At 42.4% G+C, this 20,567-nt stretch overlaps 1 protein-coding gene across 2 annotated transcripts in view; it reads left to right on the top strand.

Annotated features, from left to right (window-relative positions):
- GRK3 (G protein-coupled receptor kinase 3) overlaps positions 1-18,590 on the top strand; it is a 1,763,027-nt gene extending 1,744,437 nt beyond the window's left edge. The window contains exons 19-22 of one of the 2 annotated variants that reach the window (XM_069619380.1): positions 3,960-4,096; positions 11,938-11,973; positions 15,986-16,099; positions 16,763-18,590. In XM_069619380.1, coding sequence (XP_069475481.1) covers positions 3,960-4,096; positions 11,938-11,973; positions 15,986-16,099; positions 16,763-16,924 — 449 coding nt within the window. In that variant the 3' untranslated portion in view covers positions 16,925-18,590. The remainder of the gene's footprint in view (positions 1-3,959; positions 4,097-11,937; positions 11,974-15,985; positions 16,100-16,762) is intronic. The other variant, XM_069619381.1, reaches the window with a different exon arrangement.
- Positions 18,591-20,567: the final 1,977 nt, after the last annotated feature.

Below are 20,567 nucleotides of genomic sequence, written 5' to 3'. Positions count from 1 at the left end.
GGAGCTAACAACGAAGGAGAGGGATCTACAAACAACCCAGGGAAGAAACAGCAGGGAGGAGATCAGCCACTCTCAGTTTAGGTTGGGAGTGGAGAGGGTGCGGCACTAGGGCTTGAGGATACACTGCAATTGAAGAGGAAGTTGTGCAAAGGCACCTTTTTACAGCCTTACATTGTTCATTCATGCAGTGAATATTTGGTATTGTTCAAAACAAGGACAGAGCCAACAGTGAGCACAAGGTTAGATGCATCCTGCCTGCCTCCATCAAGGCATGTAGAATTCAGAATGAGCAGCAAATACATAAGAACAGGATAGTGACTGAATGCCACAGCCCTAGAGGATGATGATCTAGGTAACAAAATTAGCTCAGACATTAGAGATATTATGCGGATAAACAAAGGCACAATAGCAGATGAACACGTTTCTTGGTAAGCATTGAAGGTAGACATACAACAACACTGGTTAGCTATGCAGCAATATCATGGAAGCAATGAGACACATGGCCAAACATAGCAACGGGGCATTAAAGCAAGTCAGATTATACACATGCAAGGTATCAGGGAAATATACTTCTACAGGAGAACATATTCCTATCCAAATATGAAACACACACAGCACAGAAAAGGCATAAACGTATGTTCCTTCGGAGACACGAATACTTTGACAATGGGCACAAATTACGTAGCATACTAACACATAGACTGAAAAAATGGGCAGGGATGAAGAGGGAAACCTAAAATGTAAAAACATGGCTATGTGGAAATGTTTGAAAAAGACTATATCGACCTATATAGGGTCAATATAGTCAATATAGGGTCAAGGCAATGAACAAGACATTCTGGGGAACTCCATGTCCTAGATAAGGGTCCCAGGTATGTTTAGGGAAGAACAGACCACTCTGTGGAGGCTTCTTACTGTGTAAGTACTTTGTTTTGCATTAATTGTAGTTTCCCTAGGTTGGCATTGGAAGTCCCTACAAGGAGTATGTTACAATAGTCCAACTTGGATAGAATTAACGCTCTTGCTAATGTGATGCAGTTTGTCGGTGTGAGGTGCTGGTGACTCAATGCAATCAACTTGGAAAAGTAGGATGAGGACGCCGATAAGGTGCTTATTTGTCTGGTCATGGTAAGATTAGCGTCCAAATAAACCCCTTAGGGTTTTGACCTGTTTCATTACAGGGATCAGGGTGCCATCCATATTGATAGCTGAGTAGTCCGAATGGAGTGCACTGATTTTGTTTTGGGACCCCACAATGAGAATTTCAGTTTTCTCATCGTTGAGGCAGAGGCTGTTTAGCGCCATCCTATTTTGGATTATTACATATATCTTCTTAATAGTAATGGTATCCTGGTCATAGTCCCCTGAAATAGGAATAGGATCTGAGTGTCATCTGCAAAATTCATGTAAATGACACCCATAGTGTCCACCGCCAAGAAGAGGAGCTTTGTATATGCATTATATAGAGTGGGCGAGAGACAGGACACTTGGGGTACCCGAATGGGGACTGGTATGGGATTGGCCACCTCGTTACCAATGCTTTACCTAGAAGTACGTTCAGCTAAAAAGGATTTCACCCACAGGGTGGCATCGTTAGAAAAGCAGAAATCATTGGCTAAGATGGGGCAAAGTTTGTCGTGGTCAACCAAATCGAAGGCTGCAGACAGATCTTATAGTAGTAGCATGCAGAGTTTACCTGAGTCCCTGATGGTGTCTATCTGGATTTTCAGATCCAGGAGAGCCGTATCTGTACTGCGGTTTGGCCTGAATCTGGATTGTCTATCTCCGAGGAGTTGATTTTGTTCAAGATGACTTGAATTTGATTGTAAGCTATTTTGTCAATAATTTTGAGCAGAAACGGTACCGTGGTTATTGGGCGGTAGTTGGTGGGTACAGTTGCGTCAAGAGATTTTTTTTAGTAATGGGGTCACCCATGCTTCTTTTATGCTTGCCGGGACTGTATTGGTATTGAAAGAGGCATTCACAAAGTTTGTAATGATAGAGGTGTGGAGAGGGGCGCAGAGTTTAACTAAGTGGGCAGGAAAGTTATCTCCTTTGCAGTTTGATGCTTTTAGTTTAGAAATAGTGCCTGCCACTATATCCTGTGTCACTGCAGTGAATTGGAAACTAATGTTCACATTTCCCTTAGTTTTGTTTAGATTGGTATTGGTGTTCAGTGCATATTTTTCAGCTAAGAATTTTCTTTTTGTGAGGATTTTCTTTTGTGGTAGCTCAATTTTGGAAGCTAGCGCATTTTGGATGGTTGTGCACCATTCCTTGCTAGAGTTAACAGGTGAAGTAGCTGGATTGGATTTTCCAGTTCTTTAGGAATGGATAAGAGTTCTTTGGAGTTAGAGGTTGTGTTACTAATATGCATATTATATACCTTAGCCTTATGGGTAGTAAATGCAGCTTTGTAGATTTTGTTGGCAGCTCTGAAGGCAGTGGTGGGGGATTTTTTGTTCATATGCACTAGCGACCTTTTAGTTTGTCTCAGTGAGACTAGTTCCTCATTAAACCAGAAACTTTCATTAGTCAGAACGGCATGCTTTGGTTGTTAAAGGTGCTACCATGTCAATAGTGGTGGTGAGGCAATAATGGTAGGTCTCTGCTAGGAGACCAGGGTTGTTACTAGCGACCATATTGGCTGATAGTGCGTCAGTTATGATGGGGGCTAGGTTCTCAATAGTAAACTTACGGGTATTTCTTGTTTCATAGGTGTCTGTTGCCTTAGTCATGAGAGGGCCTATCACCTTTCTAGGGAGGGAGAAGTTGATGCAATGGTGGTCCGTCCAATCCAGGGGTACAATTGACTCAATAGATATTTTAGAATTGAGCGTAAGTATCCAATCCAAAGTTCGTCCTTTGGTACCGGTAGGGGCATTGACTAACTGTATAAAGTTCATGTCTGTGAGAGTTGTATTTAGGGCTTCTGCTTTAGAGTCTTGCATGTCATTGAAACCTAGGTTGATGTCACCTAGAATGATACAGTTGGTATCAGGTTTGATGAGGGGAGCTAGCATCAAAGGCATGTCTAGGTCTGGGTGGGTGTTGCTATTAGGAGATCTGTGGATGACCAAGAAGTTGAATGTGGTATTCTGGTCACTAGCGAGTTTGGCTAAGAGGAGTTTGTAACCACTATATCTTCGAAAGGGCAGGATCTAAATTGCAGATATGATTTGGCTATTAATGGCCACACCGCCTCCATGTGTGATAGCTCTCTCGGATCTGATAATGTTGTAATATGGTGGGATGGCCAGAGGTAGTAGGGGTCCACAAGCGTGGTGCAACCAGGTCTCTGTAACTATTAGTAGGTCATGTTGGATACACTTGCATTACACTGCCATGTGTGAATGGTTGAGTCGTGATGTGTCTAGTGTATTTAGAACATATCTGTTGACGGTGTTAGTGGGAGATTAGTTAGTGGACCAAGGGTACAAATTATAATGAGATGAAGAGGGAAAAATACGATCAAACTTCAAGTTAGTTCTTGCTGTCTCTATTCTCTGATTGTTGAGTAGACCCAAGACTTCCCTTGCCCTTGTCCCTATGTCATCAATACAAATGGGGTCAGGTGACACACGGGAGAACATGCAGGATTTGCGATTAAGGTCTCAGAAAATGTATAAGAGGTATATTTGTTACAGAGCTTAATTAATACAAACAACAAAATCACATAATATTGGAAAGCAGCTTCGACCCTTATCCCAAAACGTTTATCCTACACAGCTAACGTATAGCATACAATTTCTTTCAGCAAGAAATATTGATCTTCAGAAAATAACCAACCTCTTAAAAGCCAAGGACGAGTATGCTCGTCCTTTTTGCATAGATTTGCATAATAGCCTGGTACTTAAGGATTTTGTGTTAAAATTAATGAATATGGTTTCAGTCAGATGTGTTTTATTGGTGCTTTTGACTTGTAGACATTTGCATTCTCAATATGTATTTTCATTCAGATTATGCTTTTGGGAAGGACTGCATCATGCATGGATACATGTTGAAATTGGGGAATCCCTTTTTGACTCAGTGGCAGCGGCGCTACTTTTACCTCTTTCCCAACCGGCTGGAGTGGAGGGGAGAAGGGGAATCTCGGGTGAGTTTCAGTTTCCATTTACCCTCCAATTGCATGTCACTACTCATTCCAAAAGCTCACAGACACAGGTCATTTCACTGTTCTAGCATGTGCTGTAAAGTATACATCTTTTATATTTCATCTTTAAGAAATGTCACCGTCACTTAAAATAGCCAGCTTCTCCATGCTTAGTTGTTGGGTGCTTTTGTGATGCCTAGTTGTGCAAATACTGGTGTGCAGGATGCTGGGGTTAACTCCCTGCCACATGGGGTCAGTGAACACGTTTGGTGTACCGGGATTTATAGGGGCCATCACTGCAAAAAGGTCTACCTCTGCTTGGCAGGTGAAAACGTTAAACAGAAAAAGAAATGTTTCAATTCAAGCATGAGTGTTTCTTTGTGAGCCTCCCGCAGGCTGCACAGGGGACTAAGAAGATCCTTGGCATCACTTCACATTTCCATGCACTTGTTTTGCCGCAGGGGAGACCGTGCACAGGTGAAGGAAAGTAGCAACTTATACATCTGAACCTGCATCACTGTGTGAATCAAACATGTCCCCTCATCTGTGGCTGGCCATGCCAAAACCTGCCACCTACCCACATAATTGGGATGCAACACTTTAATGCAGTGAATATGTGTGCAGATGTGTGCACACACAGATTACCTGCTGCAAACTAGAGTGCCTGCAGCATGCCAGTGCTTTCTCCACTTTCGATTACCCTGTACATAAGCAAGCGAAGAACATATATATGTTTCCTGTGTAGCATTAAATTTGTTTGTATGTTTGTTTGTTTATTTATTTATAGCGCGCGCCAGACCCGAGGGTATCCGGGCGCGTGTTCAAGAATACTTTAAGCTTACATGTTACAGTTACACATTTCAGGAAGGTTACAGGGTGCATTAACAGTAAATGATGACAATATACATGGTTACATACACAGGTGATTGTACACAGGGGTGTGTACACAGTATACATTGAATGTCAAGGAGCAAGGTGGGTTAAGTGGGGGTGATGAACGAGGTATGCGTTCAGCTGCAGATTAACAGGTGGGTCAGACGTGAGTAGTTCTAGTCTAGTCAGTTATAGGTCATTCTCTTTGAGCCATTTAATGCAATTAAGTCTAAAGTGTGGATAAGATTGATCAGACCTTAAGGATGATGAGAGGGAGTTCCATAGCTGGACCGCTTTGACAGGGAAGCTGGTGCCTCTGGCTGTGCTCAACTTGAATGGGGGCACAGCTAGTTGGTTGGTGTATGCTTCTCTGATAGGTCTGTTAGAAGTTCTTCTTTTGAATCTTTCTGTTAGGTATTTGAGGGCTAGGTCATTAATACTTTTGAAAGTCAATGATGCTGTTTTGAGTTTAATTTTGTCAGCTGTGGATAGCCAGTTAGAATGTTTTCTGACATATGCGATATGCTTTCTTCTTGGGATTCCTAGGGCGGCTCGAAGGGCGTTGTTCTGCATGGTTGGGATTTTTTGCAGTGTGTGTTTATTGGACCCTATGTATAGTGCATTGCAATAGTCCAATTTGGATAATACCAGGGCTCTTGCTATGGTGAGGCAGCTGCCGGTGGATAGATATGGTTTAGCTGCTCTAATTAGCTTATAGGCATAAGCAGTGCAAGAGGCCATCGCATTCACCTGCTTTGTTAGGGAGAGGCAAGAGTCGAGGTAAAAACCTAGTGTTTTTACTTCTTTCGCTACTTTAATGGTGTTGCCATCTATGACAAATGATGAATAGTCATTGTTCAGTCTTTTGATATTTTGTGTGTTCCCCAGTATGATGAGTTCCGTTTTGTCATCGTTCAGGCATAGACCATGACGGGCCATCCATGCCTGGATGATGAGGTATATTCTGTTCACCAAGGCCAAATCCTGATCATAATCCCCCGAAAGTGGGATGAGAATCTGAGTGTCATCTGTATAGTTTGTGTAGGTGACACCCATAAGGTCCAGATCATCGAACAGGGGCTTTGTGAAGATGTTTTGCATAGTCGGAGAGACACAGGATCCCTGGGGGACGCCACATGTGATAGGATCTGGGTCAGCCGCTGCGGAGGTGGAGAAAACCATCCTGGTTCTGCCGCTTAGGAACAACCTGATCCATGCAATGGCATGTGTGGAGAAGTGGGCCGCGGTTTCCAAGTGGGTACAGAGCACATCATAGTGTTCTGGCATGGCAAGGTCTAAACACAGTTCCTTACATGTTGTTATGGTAGTAAATGTTGCTTATTCATTCATAAACTCACAAAACAACGTTGTATGGACATTACCAATGTCTTATATTAAGTTTGGGGTTGATGATGTTCCCATGACAATGGGATGTGGTCGAACAGTTCTGTCATGTAACGGTGCAGACAGTTTTTAAAAAAACAGTGGAAAGGAAGTTGCCCAGGATAAATGCCAGCGGTTATGATTGACTAAAATATTTCCACCCATCACTTTTTGGTGGTTAAAATGAATTTCCGTTATTGGGAAGAGGATATGTCATGATGGACTACCCTCAAACACTGTGGTCAGGTATTGAATTTGAATCTGCACTTCACTGATGAGGCCCAACACTTAGCCTTAAACATGACAGTGGTGGTATGGATCACAAAGTGACATCTGTGATATCCACACCCTTAGACCTTTTGTGAATTGGTTGCATGTTTGTCTAACACATGAATAACACTACCACGAGATGCAGGTATTGATAGCTTTTATTGTACTAACTGATGGTACTATGCAATGGAGGGACAAAGCATTAGCTTTGGAAGTCCCACAGACATCTTCAACAGATGTTGCAGAATAAAATGATTAATAAAGAGAATGCCACAGAACATATTCAAAACAAAAGACAACCAGGATCATTAGAAACGTCACTGGCTAAAGGGGCAATATGCATGGAATGTGGGTCTGGAATTGCTTTCTTATCTAAAAGATCATAAAACTCCTGGAAGCAGGAATCTCATAACGGTTTGAAAACAGTACCATTTTCTAACTGAGATTATCTTTTTCAATTTCTCATGTGTTACAGTTAAAATAACTTTCCACACAAACAAAAAACATGTCACAAAATGCTATACATATTACAAATTAAATATTCTAAAACATATTTTTAGCATTACATTTCTATATAAATATTATATAAAGATTTAAATGCATCATTCTTTTATCATTCTCATCCCACTTCCATTGATAAAAACACATTCATATAAATTACCAATCCAAAAATTGTGCAAGTTAATGGTTAAATAAAGACACAGCATCAATTGGGTGTTCCTCATGCATACTTGTCCTAGCCTATCAATCCTATCTGAGTGGTTGAAGTCTTGGGTAAGGGAACCTGGAGACTTGAGGGACTATAAGTGTTGTCTTGGGAACACAGTCTCAAGACCCCCTTGTTTTATATTTGTATTACTTAAAGCTTCGGTAAGGGAACCCCGGGATTAGTTCTGAAATATTTGCATTGAACTGGGATAAGGTCACTTTAAGACTCTTTTTTATGGAATTTTCTTATGCTTGGGGAAGGAGATCTGAGAGAAAGCTTTGTGCTGGGGAGAAGCTCAGGACTTTAAGTTAAACATTATTTCTTTTGACTTTGATATCCTTATTTTTTTGTTCTAGTTGTGAGGGCAAGGATAGGTTTTGGACACAGACAGACTATTAAATTGAACTTGTTGTCTCAGACTTTCCTTAGTTTCTTTCAGGTCGGGAAATCCCATCTTAGCATAGGGCAGGTTAGGTGTTTAACCATCCTCACATTTAAGTTAATAAAAGTGTTTATTTTCATGTGCCCTTCTGACATTCTTAATGCTGTTACTAGGGCCACTAATTCCGCCACCTATGCCAAATAATGACCTGGCAGCCACATTCAGGACCAAACACAAAATTCTCCCTCATGATGGTACACTAGTGCAGCACCTGTATGCCAGAACCCCGTGCCCAAATCTATCATTGAAAACCTGTGAATGAAGAGCATGTCTCCCCACTATATGGGCTCCTCCTGCACTTGGGGTTCCATTCTACCCTGCCCATGTAAGATGTGCAATCGTGAACATATTCTTCTGTGCTTGTTCACATGGAAAATGCCCTTGTATTATTTGATCCAGCAAGCCACTCTTATATGCTGGGGGCTTGTGCTCCTGTGGTTTTCTCTGAGTGAGGACAGCTGTCATCACTGTGCTGTCAGAATGTGAGAACAAATACAATTTATCTTTATAATTTGTGATTGCCAATACTCGGGCATGGACCAATGCCTCTTTGAGTTTGGCAACATTTTCCTTCATCTCTGAGGTCCATTTGATGGGTCTCTTAGCCTTTTGTGCTTCTTTAAGTGCCTGGAGGAGGGGCCTTGTGAATGTTGAATAATCGAACACCCAGGCTCTACGGTATTTCCACAATCCCAAAATTTGCTGCATCTCTTGTAACATGTGGGACAGTGGTGTTCTGTGTATAGCTTCTACTCTCTCTGGTGTTATCTTAAGCTCATCTGCTGATATTATTTGCCCCAGGTACCCCACATCTGTCTGACAGTACTGTAGCTTCTCTTTGTCTACCTTGTACCCTTTTTCTGCTAGCAGGATCAAAATAATTATAGAATCTTTCCTGCACTGCTCCTCCGTCACATCACATATGAGAAGGTCGTCTAAGTACTGTATCACTGTGATGGGTATCTGCAAATTGCTTAAATCCACCTGGATTACTCTAATGAACTCAGTGGGGGACTCAAAGTACCCCTGTGGTAATCTTGTGTGTTCAAATCAGACCCTGTGATACGTGTACGCAGTGAGATATCGGGAGTCGGGATACAATGAGTTGGAGAAGAACACATTTTTCAAATCAATCACTGTCAAATATTTTGCATTTGTTGGAACATTACATATTATTGATGCTGGATTTGGCTCAAGTGGGAACTCAGCTTCTACCACATTTTTCAGGGGGGCAGAGATCCTGTATAAATCTCCAGGCCCCCTCCTTTTGCCTTTTTGATTGGGTATATGGCTATGTTGCATGGGGATGTTGATCTCTGTATTATATGATGCCTGTTGCCATAATGCGAGAAGCGTGTGATAGATACCCCTATCTGCTTCACTGGAAAGTGGGTAGTCTTTCATCCGGGGTAGCAATGCCCTTTCTTTTAGCTTGATGCAGACCGTGCCAGCTTCTTTGAGCACTTCTACATAATGCGGATACATTTCCCGGCATGTCCTCCAAATCTCCTCAGTGTAGGTGGCCTGCTTCTTCACTATCTGTGTTATTTGTGGCACTAGACTTTCTATTGTACGGTCTCTCTTGTGGCTATTTGTGGAAACACTGTCCCACAGTGTCCTGTCCCCACTGAAAGCGGTACTTGAGTATTTTATCATGATATTGAAGTGGATTCAAGGAGGGCTTTTTAATATGCTGCGTTGAGCAATCTTCTTAACATCCACAATACAATATCTGCCCCTACTCACTTACCACTCAAACATTCAAACATATATCTCTACCCTAGTACTGTGTTGCCTTAAATTCTAGATGAGCCCCCACTGACGTCTTTCCTGCTACCCCTTTGCTACCCCTTTGCTACCCCTTTGCTGCACATGTCAAATCCTCAACTTCACCACCGTTCACCACCCATATCTTTTACAATCTCCAAAGAACATCTCCCACCTCTACCCACCACCTGCATACCACAGGCTATCCAACACATTTCTTCCTCTTGGCTTCATATCCATTCATATCTATTCATGGGCTTGTCCCCACACCAGGCCTTGATCTGCAGCTACTCTCAACCTTACACCCTTCACATGGACCGTCTCTTCTGTCCCTGGCTGCCCTGTGCACCCTCTCATGCCGGCTCCTTCTACTTTGTTGTCACCTCGATTGGAACTAATTTTCCATGGCATTAAAAACACCCCCAACATTCAAGTTAGCCCTAAAGCCCAATGTCCTCAATAAATAATACAAATACAAAATACAATGGCCATTGTTTTGGATTGAAACATCAATTGCACTTTATTCTTGTGTATAAGCAGTCCCCCCATGCCATTAAGCTTGTTAGCATAATTCAGAAAAACAACTGCAGATGTCAAAATATGTGCTGGGCAGATGGAAAACTCATGCATCCCAATGGATTTCTTCTCAATTCTGCAGGTGCAAAACCAGATGGAATTCGATGCGGTTTCGAGCCTCTCCACTTACCCAAACAAGGATAAGGGAGGTGGATGCAGAGTTTATGCGTCACCACCCAGCTGCATGAAGCACATTCTCATAAAACCCACTGCGGGTCATTCCGAGGATGGAGGTAAGGAATTACCGGCACCGGTAAGGGTGCCGATGCCGGTAATCCCTTACCTCTGTATTCCGAGGTCCCTTTGCGGGTCCTTCCTTACCTCCTGCTTTTAGCAGGAGTTAAGTACGGGACCCACAAAGGTACTTCGGAGGTAATTACGGTACCTTAATTTACTGTGCCGTAATTACCTCCTTCCCCATTCCCATTGAGCCCTATGGGGCAGAAATGGGAATGGGGAAGGGCAAAAGCTGAATGGGGAATTACCGGTCCCTCCAACCCTGGAATGGACCGGTAATTACTCCATTCACCATCCCGGATTTGGAGCGGTTCCGGAGGCAACCATGGAGCTAATTACTCCATGGTTAGCTCCAAACCTGGAATGAGGCCCAATGGGGGTCATTCCGAGGATGGAGGTAAGGAATTACCGGCACCGGTAAGGGTGCCGATGCCGGTAATCCCTTACCTCCGTATTCCGAGGTCCCTTTGCAGGTCCTTCCTTACCTCCTGCTTTTAGCAGGAGTTAAGTACGGGACCAACAAAGGTACTTCAGAGGTAATTACGGTACCGTAATTTACGGTGCCGTAATTACCTCCTTCCCCATTCCCATTGAGCCCTATGCGGCAGAAATGGGAATGGGGAAGAGCAAAAGGTGAATGGGGAATTACTGGTCCCTCCAACCCTGGAATGGACCGGTAATTACTCCATTCACCATGTCGGATTTGGGACGGTTTCGGAGGCAACCATGGAGCTAATTATCCATGGTTAGCTCCAAACCCGGAATGAGGCCCAATGGGGGTCATTCCGAGGATGGAGGTAAGGAATTACTGGCACCGGTAAGGGTGCCGATGCCGGTAATCCCTTACCTCTGTATTCTGAGGTCCCTTTGCGGGTCCTTCCTTACCTCCTGCTTTTAGCAGGAGTTAAGTATGGGACCCGCAAAGGTACTTCGGAGGTAATTACGGTACCGTAATTTACGGTGCCGTAATTACCTCCTTCCCCATTCCAATTGAGCCCTATGGGGCAGAAATGAGAATGGGGAAGGGCAAAAGGTGAATGGGGAATTACCGGTCCCTCCAACCCTGGAATGGACTGGTAATTACTCCATTCACCATGCCGGATTTGGGACGGTTTTGGAGGCAACCATGGAGCTAATTACTCCATGGTTAGCTCCAAACCCGGAATGAGGCCCACTATTCTTAATTTACTGGTGCAAACTCAGTCTCCACCAGCGCATTACAAAATACCCCGTCCACATGTAGCAATTTGTCAGACAATTCTAGCATTTACAATTTCCCATCACTGATGTCTTTTATCAAGCATTCACTTAAGACTAATGGAAGTGTTGTTTTGACTCAAAAGAAGGCGAAGAAGCTTTGTGTGTGTTATGTGCCTTTGCAGTATCGGGAGACTGAACTAGTAGACGTTTACAGAAATGTGAAATGCCATTTTTTTCCAAGAAGCCCATGCTACAGAGCAATGTCTTGGCTGGAACTTGCTGCTGCATTTTAATATCTACAAGAAAAAAACATAATTCGGAATTAATGTTACTCAGTGTTCTAACTGATGAGAATTTGATGCTTTGTGATAACATTTTTTCATTTAGGAGCCCTGGCGCATTTCTAAAAAAAAACATAAACTGGTAAGGTAACCGTGATTAAACTACACAACTGACCTGAATTCGTAATGCTGTAGACACAATTGTCAAGAGGATTTTGAGATGTCATTTTGTTTGCGCGTTGTAAGCAGAATAGATCAGAATTTGGCATGTGACCATGTGAAAGTCAATGGTACATATTGTTTACCAACAAATGTAAAGAAACGTATATCTAGAACATTATCATATGTAGCATTAGAGCGGGCACTCTACAACATATGTGCATATGGTAATGGCCTAGGATTGCCCCAACTCATCCACCTGGACCACCATGTGACCCTAGTTACTTTGCACCCACTAGTATAATCCATATGCACACGGTCTAACATAGAAATAACATTGAAGATGGGGGATGGAGAAATAACTGCTACCCTATGTAATTTTGTCTGTTAGCATGAATAACAAAACAAATGTGTATGCCAACTTTTAAGAATGGTAGATGGCATACCCATGAACCCAAATGGATTCCACTTGTATTCTGCAGGTGCAAAAAACAGGTGGAATTCCATGTGGGTTTGAGCCTCTCTACTTACCTCAACACGGATAAGGGAGGTCGATGCAGACATTGCGCACCACCACCCGGCTCCATGCAGCAAATCCACACAATCCACACTGTAATAAATTAGCTGTTGCAAACTCAGTCTTCACCAGTAAATTACAAACTTGTGGACTGCCCAACTCCTACATGGTGGTGGCTTTGGCCCCTCATTCCTTCCCCTTTTCTCAATACTTCTTTTCAGCAAACGTGGGTCATCAATCATGGCCATCCCATGCTCCATGCTTCTGTGAGTACCATTTGTGAATATTATAGGCCACAATTGCTCAGGTGCAGGAGACAACCTGTACTTACCAGGGCAACTTGTCAGTCATCTCGTTTCTGGACCCAGAAAGGAATGACATTTTCCACCTAACGGCATTTCCTCATCATGGTAGTTGCCTATTTTGACAATGGGCCTCATTACGACGCTGGCGGAGTGGGTTTACGCCAGCGTTATTCGCGGCGGACCCGTCCGCCCTACTACGAGATTCCGTAGCGCCATGGAGCGTTTTCCGCCTGGTTTTTCCGGGCGGAGAAATCCATGGCGCTACGGGACCTTGTCGTTAATTACGCCACCGTATTTTGAGGTGGCGTAATTAACGCCTTCCCCACTCCCATTATACCCTATGGGGCAAAAATGGGAATGGGGAAGGGTAAAATGGGGGATGGGGATTTACCGCCCCGCCAAGGTCGGAATGGGGCGGAAAATCCGCCAACCCCCATGGCGCTATCGGCAGCTTTCCGCCGTGCTCCAAGGTGCATTTTGCACTGCGATTTCCGCCAGGGTCGTAATGAGGGCCAATGTACCATTATGACCACCAATCCCTCGGACATTGTTTGGATGTCTCCATTATTCCACTGCCAATTCCGGCAGGGATTCTTTCATTGGCAATCTGATTTTTTTCTCTTTGTCATTCCCCCACCAGCTGTCTCAATTTGAGTCTTTGTAATCAACCATTAACGTTTGCATGAAGCATGGTTGCCTGTTTGAACCAGCAACATAATTTAGTGTTCAATTATCACATAGACTCTGCAGTTGCATGATATCCATCACTGACTCTGATATCCCCTGGGCCTGTGAATTAGCTCGCTTTTGGTATTTCATGATCAGCATCCTTGCTGGTTCGTTCTTCCTATAACAAAGGAGCATTCTTTAATCATAGCGTGGCTCTTAGATACTGTAGCGAGGATTTGCAGAACCCAATTATGCAATAGGAAACAGGCAATCATTGCCCAAGGATTCTCAATGTCATTCCCATCCCTACGTCTGATCCTCAATTCTCTATAAATCTTAAGTGTATATGTTCAGCTATAGGTCTCCACTTTTCCAGAAAGATTAACACATTCCCAGCCCCTGTTTTTCCTGGAAAGCCAGAATTGTGTAGATCAACTCTCTTGCTGCAGTCTTCGTGGTCATTATATGCCACCCTGCACCCATTTTGCCCTGCACTTGAAGAAGGCACGCTATGTCAGCTGTCTCGTCTACTCATCTCACTCTGTCTTCCACCTCAATTAGGTTATCTGTGAACTTGCACATGTTAGCTTGCATCGCTATAATCTGTTTGTGTGTGATTCTGCTGTGGGCTTCCATGCTAATGATAGTTGTGTTGTTCAGTGCTATGAGTTGTAGTTAAAGGTCTATTATTGATGCCAGTGCCTGAGATTCTATTGATGTGTAAGCATTATATATTTGTCTGAAGAAGTGTCATTTTTTACTTGCAGATCATAATTGGGAAACATATCGAGGATATTGTTGGTACAAAAGGGGCATTGAGTTTTTCGTAGCCTCCAAACAGCCAGATTGAGTTGATCATTAAGCAAAGCATTGTCTAGCAGATATGAGGTGCAATTTCAATGCATTGCTCTTTTTGGATGCATATGTTGGGGTGAATTCGCTCTTACTTGGTAGCAGGAAAAAATGTGATAAAGGGATTGGTGAGTTATCTTGCTAATGTGTACTTTCCATGTCTTGGCTTGTGAAAGAACATCAAGAAGTATTATTTGTGATAGTATTTTTGCCAAAGTGGGAATTTAGTGATATGACCAGTCAACTCTGATTGGCAGGTCATAATTCAGGATGGCTATCCGTGTGATGATTAGATCAAGAATTTTTCCTGATTTATGAGTGGGGTAGAGAGGAAATTTGCAGTCGTCAAAATTATTAAGACCAGTTTTTGTATCTTCATACCATTTGTGAAGTTATTTCTGCAGTTGATAGTAAAGTAAATTGCAAAGATGCGATCTTGTACTCAAGCTTTTCTTTTTCTCCACAGTGTAATATGTAACAGTAGGTACATGACCATGCATGGGGTAACTTTTTTATTGTATGTTGTTTTTATCAGTGATAGGTACATCCCCCAGCAATTTGGTTTTCCATCCATGTTCAGAATGGCGATGTCTGGAGTCCTGGTATTTCAATATTGATTGTGGGAAGTTGTTACACAAGCACTTAGTTGAGAAAAGGCTATCTATTTCATTTAGAAGTGGATGGCCTTGCATTTCTACACTGTCAACATGTACAGACCAGCAGTCAGTTATGAAGCATATATTTTAACATTGGGGAGTCACTCTGTATTGGGGAGTCACTATGTTTCTGGGTTGGGGGTTCAAGAGATATCGATGGGGTTTACTTTCGAACATATTTTGTGATTAGCACAGGATCTGTTGGTAGACTGGTCAGGTAGGCGAGAATTGGAATTATCCCAATTTGAATGCAAAACACCCCTTGAGAGCTTCAGATCAGTTGGGTAAAATGGGTGTATGATGTATCAGTGATTGAGAAGAATAAAGATAATCCTTGGGAAAATCATACATAAACCATCTCCAGAGTACTTGTGTAAAGACCTATAGAAACTTTCCAATCTCAGTAACTAGAAATTTGCCTGTATGCTTTTAATATCAAATACACAGAAAATATATTAGATTACTACAGTTTCTGGTCATTTTGGTACTGACGTAAACACAACCCCCACCCCTATACTTTGTTGGTAAAAGATATGCAACCATTCACTGTTCGATAGTTGCCTGCATAAAATAGTCAATGTCATCCATAATGCCAATATCAAGTGTTCCCCTTCCTTGCATATTAATTCAGCACTGTTACTCTGACTTTTAAGGCAAGGGTCCATTGTTCGAATGGGATTTTCACAAATCACCTTCTATGTTAAAACCTCTTTGTTTCCAAGTAAAACATGACTATTATGTATCACAGTTACAACCAAAATTCCCAAACCCCATATGTGTTTCAGAGTGACATCTCAAATATAATGTGTGTATTTCCGGTAGGCTTGCAACTTTTATTTGTGCTTCTTTCCCAACCTCATCTAGATAGACCAAGAGATCCTTTGTGTTGCTTATTGAAAAGCTTAGTTTTCCCTGATGAATTATTGACGGAAAATTGTTTACCAAATGTGTATTTTATTACATAAATAACTCATATCTTTTCTTTTTATGATTCAGCAAAACCTTTTGACTATGGAACAGATTTTATCAGTGGAAGAGACTCAGATAAAAGACAAGAAGTGTATTTTGCTGAGAATTAAAGGCGGGAAACAGTTTGTACTTCAGTGCGAGGTAAGCAACGCACTATTTTGTTTTTTCGATGACTTACAAAAGTGCATTGTGGAATGTAAGTGCTTAACATTGTAATCTGGAAACAATTAACCAACATTATTGTCATGATGTTAGCATTTCACAAGAGGCTTATAGGCCACTGTTTTCCATTGTTCTAGTGTGTGACTTTGACAATGGTATTATGTATACAATTTCAAAACTTTTCCCCCAAAATGTATGCTATCACAATCTCCCAAACATAACATTCTTCCTATCGGACAATATTCACATAGTCACCTCCAGAACTTTCTAAACACTCCTTCAACTGGTATAAGTTAACACAGGAAAATATCAACACACCTGAAAGAACAATCCAGACAGACTTTTGTCTCCAATTAAATCGCTATGGTATAAACATCGTACTTAAAATGTTGTCATTTTATTCTAAAAGTAGATAATTGGCAAATGGTTGCCCACTTTGTATGGGAAATAATGAAATGTTTCCCCACTTTGGAGTGCATTATATTTCAATTTAATTCAGAGGATCTGGTGGTGGTAGCTCTCATTGGTGGAAAGGGGTCAGATTTGCCAAATCTGCCATTTGCATGAACCTGAATTCTTTTTTTTTCTGTACTATGTTTTTCTTCTCGTTAAATAGTCTCTCCTGTGTATATTTTTTCTCAGAGTGATCCCGAGTTTATCCAGTGGAAAAAAGAATTGACTGAAGCTTTCACTGAGGCGCAGAGGTTGTTGCGCCGTGCCCCAAGGTTTCTCAACAAGTCACGATCAGCTGTAGTGGAAATTACAAAACCACCGCTTTGCCACAGAAATAGCAATGGCCTCTAGGAGAGAACACAATTTTTTACTTTGGTAAAAACAACTCCTACACCAGGGTGTACGGCTGCAGAGGCATCAGAATTAGTTACTCGTCGTAAGGTGCTTTAAGACAGGGTGTATATAAAGGAAGCCCAGGACATCAGCTGTACTCCGTCTACTGAGAAGAGGACCTAATGCAAAGTGTTTGCAGAGGCAACAGAATCTGAATCAATGAAGAGGAAGCTTCACTGGTAGGAGCAGTGGAAGCTGCCAAATGTATTGGTTGTTCATCGCTCTTATGCATCACTAGACTGTGGTGCTTTTGAACAAAAATGGACTCCCGGAGCTAGCAAAGTGAGCACGTTTTTGCTTTCTCCTGGTGTGTTGTACATGAAACCTGGAAACTAAGCTGGTTGCTACAATACTTGCTATCACTTCAACAGGTGTTTAATATAGCAACCTGTCCCGCCTGGGAGGAACTGAATTGTGTCTGTGGGAACGCTTATCAACAATAGTTTATCCTGAGTTTTGCGATATACAGCCCCTTGCACTGTTAAGGACATTTCACTTGCAATGAGCAGTGTGATAGTTGTGTGCTCATCTGAATGCTGACTCCTGTGGTTAAGAGTTGTAGATACTTCTTGGAAACCTCATTGCTCATGTCTTCACCTGAATCTGTGATGTCATCAATCACTGCAACCGTGGTCTTGTTTCAAGTACACATAGAAATCACACAGCAGATTCTTGGTCAGCGATCACAAGTGCATGGTAGCTGCGTTGTCAAGAGGTCTGCGATACAGACTGACAGTTGATCATATTCTTTTGAACAGGCATCACTAACCTGCCGCAATACAGACACAGGCAGTTGTTCTCTTTCCATTTCCGGTCAATTGCACTTTTCTTTTTATTGTGTTTTTGTTACTGTTGTTATCTGCTGTGTGTCCTTGTACGGGGAGGGTATGGGTAAACCTAATTAGTAAAGCATCGACATGCATTGGTACACATCGTGCAGGATTCTTTGCTACTGGACCGTCATTTAGAGAGCATCTCAATTTCCGGAGCCGCAAGCCTTCATTTCCTGAAACAACTGCTAGCTGTTTTTTTCAGATTTACCAAACCCTGGAGGTGTGCTAATATATCAATCTTTTGGGAAGTATGCAATGAAGATGGTTGTGGTGCTGGGTTAACAAACAAAGGCCATGTGCCGCAGGTTGGAGCAGTCTGGAAACTTTGGCAAAAAGACAATCTTCGCTCTGCTGTGCGCTGCACAGTCTTACATAGTCTTTCACCCAGTTGCCAACCTATGATATTCAAATATGCGACAGCTTGGTACTGAGCATAGTTGAAGATGACATCTCGTCCTTACTTCTTGTTTTGCCATCATTCCTCTATCATCTGCCGCTCGCCATATAATCTTCCACACATTTCAGAACTGTGTTCCTTCCTAGAGAAGTGCTAAGTGCCAATGGACTCGAGAACCTTTAGCAAGAAATAAGTCATATTTATGCGAACCATTTGTGTGCAAGTGTACATATTATTTAAAATAATTAAATGGAAATAATAATCAAATTGACAAGTGTACATGTCTGCAAAGCATGTGTTCTACCAGCTATGTCTTTTGTTGAACATGATCCAGTTTGCTTCATCGTGCAATGTGAAAGTAGATTAAAGCTGTATCTGTTCCAAAATCTTTAAATGAGTAAGATTTTCATACCTGTAATAGAGAGACTATCTGTAAGACATAGCATTTTTTCTTATGAAGTTACCGTGTAACAGTAGGAACGAGAGTTTTTTTTTTTCTTCATTGTACAGTGGTTCTTTGGATGTTCAGTGGTAATCAGAATACATACCTATGCATACATGTTTACCATTTATGCTTCATTGATTCTAAATAGCCCTGCTGGAAGTATTCTAACAACAATGTTACACAAAAAGGTAACTTGAGTGTTGCAGCTGTTAAGATCTCAATCTCCCACGGGGCTATTAGAAGTTGGTATGGATAGGCAGGTTTGTAAAATGTCAGTAGGGGGGGGTATTTTGGAGAATCCCTCATAGAAGACAAGAGGAGGTGCAGCTGGTTAATAAATACATACAATGCATGTGGCCAAAATACAAAGACATTACTACAAGTCCAGTGGTGTGGTGCACATGGGAGTAAGGTGGCAATAACAGATGTGCTGCCTTTTAACTACACTGCAGTAAAGTGGATAAAATACTTCCAGCACTTAGGTGGAGATTTCTCCTCCACTTCACATCCAAAGAAATAGAGGATGTATTATATGGATGGCAGCGTTTACAATGGATTCCTATGGAGGCTGAATGCTTTTTGCTGCTTCAAAAGCCCAACAGACTCCATAGGAATACCCAGCATGTGCGACGGCATGAAAATCCATGCAGATATAAATGATGGGGTATTTGTATGGTGGAGAGGAAAGGAACGGTGGAAGGGTACGTTACCTTCCAGCCCTTCTCTCCGTCAAACAAATTAATGACTTGAATATACTTCATAAAAGCATTTCGCAAGTCTTTTACGCTGAAGATTCTCACGCCACCCCATATTTATTTTGATGGTGAAGGGTAATCACCATACTTGCCCATGCATACATTTTTACCATTCATGCTTCATTGATTCTAAATAGCCCTGTTGAAAGTTTTCCAACAACAAAGATATTGTTACGCAAAAGGGTAACTTTAGTGCAGCAGCAGCCAAGACCTCAATCTCAAAGGGGGCTATTAGAAGTTGGTAAAGATTAAAGATGGGCAGGTTGTTGTGTCAGTAGGTGGAGGTATGTCAGAGAATCCCCTCATAGAAGACAAGAGGAGGAACAGCTCGTAATAAATAAATTATGGGCAAAATGCTGGGTCCTCCCCTCCACAAATGATCTGTAATGCCTCACTTGACGCTACTCCACCTAGCTATGCATTATTGAATTCTTCGCCACGGCTCCGTTCGCATAGTAAGCAGGCCACTTATCGCAGCCTATGCCAGCTTGTTATGTCAGCTCCTTCGCAACCAACCATTGTTACCCAATCATATTGGATAATGCTTCACACATTACACCCACCCTATTTCTGCCTACTGCCTTATCATCACTAAGAGCTACCTATCTAGTAAGCCAAGGCACGCCACTGCTAGCGCACAGGTGCCAGCGAATCAGCTCACTATCATGACCTTCCTGCACTCCCTGCCTTACCTGCACACGCTACCCAAGCCCACTCATTTCCAAACCCACTTCTCTCCTGCCTCCAGCACTGCTGAGCTCATCATTGCATAGCGCCCGAAAGCACTTGCACTCGTGGTACTCCCCTACTGAACCATCTACTGTCACGCGGTTCGCTTATAAGCACGAGCTACCCAAACCCTCCCCCTCCACCTCTCACACACCACCTGCAGTCCACATAACTGCATCAGCTAGCAATACTGTGACCACTTGCCAAGAAAGACTGATGTGTGCCCTAAGAATGCTGCCGCATCATTCCATTGTTAAATTACAATCCACACCCAGATCACCTAACGCACCTCTCTCTCACACAACTTGGCAAACAAAGGACCCACAAATTACGATCCAGAACATTCTCACTCAACTCAGCACTGCTGGGCTTCTCCTATCCAATTGCAGGTTATTCCAGAAGGATAGGAATGGGCGCCCGCAACAGATCTCTTCTTCCTCCC

This window comes from Ambystoma mexicanum, chromosome 10, assembly GCF_040938575.1.
Source record: "Ambystoma mexicanum isolate Mex_15411 chromosome 10, UKY_AmexF1_1, whole genome shotgun sequence".
In the NCBI taxonomy this organism is placed as follows: domain Eukaryota; kingdom Metazoa; phylum Chordata; class Amphibia; order Caudata; family Ambystomatidae; genus Ambystoma; species Ambystoma mexicanum.
This window is presented reverse-complemented; position numbering and strand designations above follow the sequence as displayed.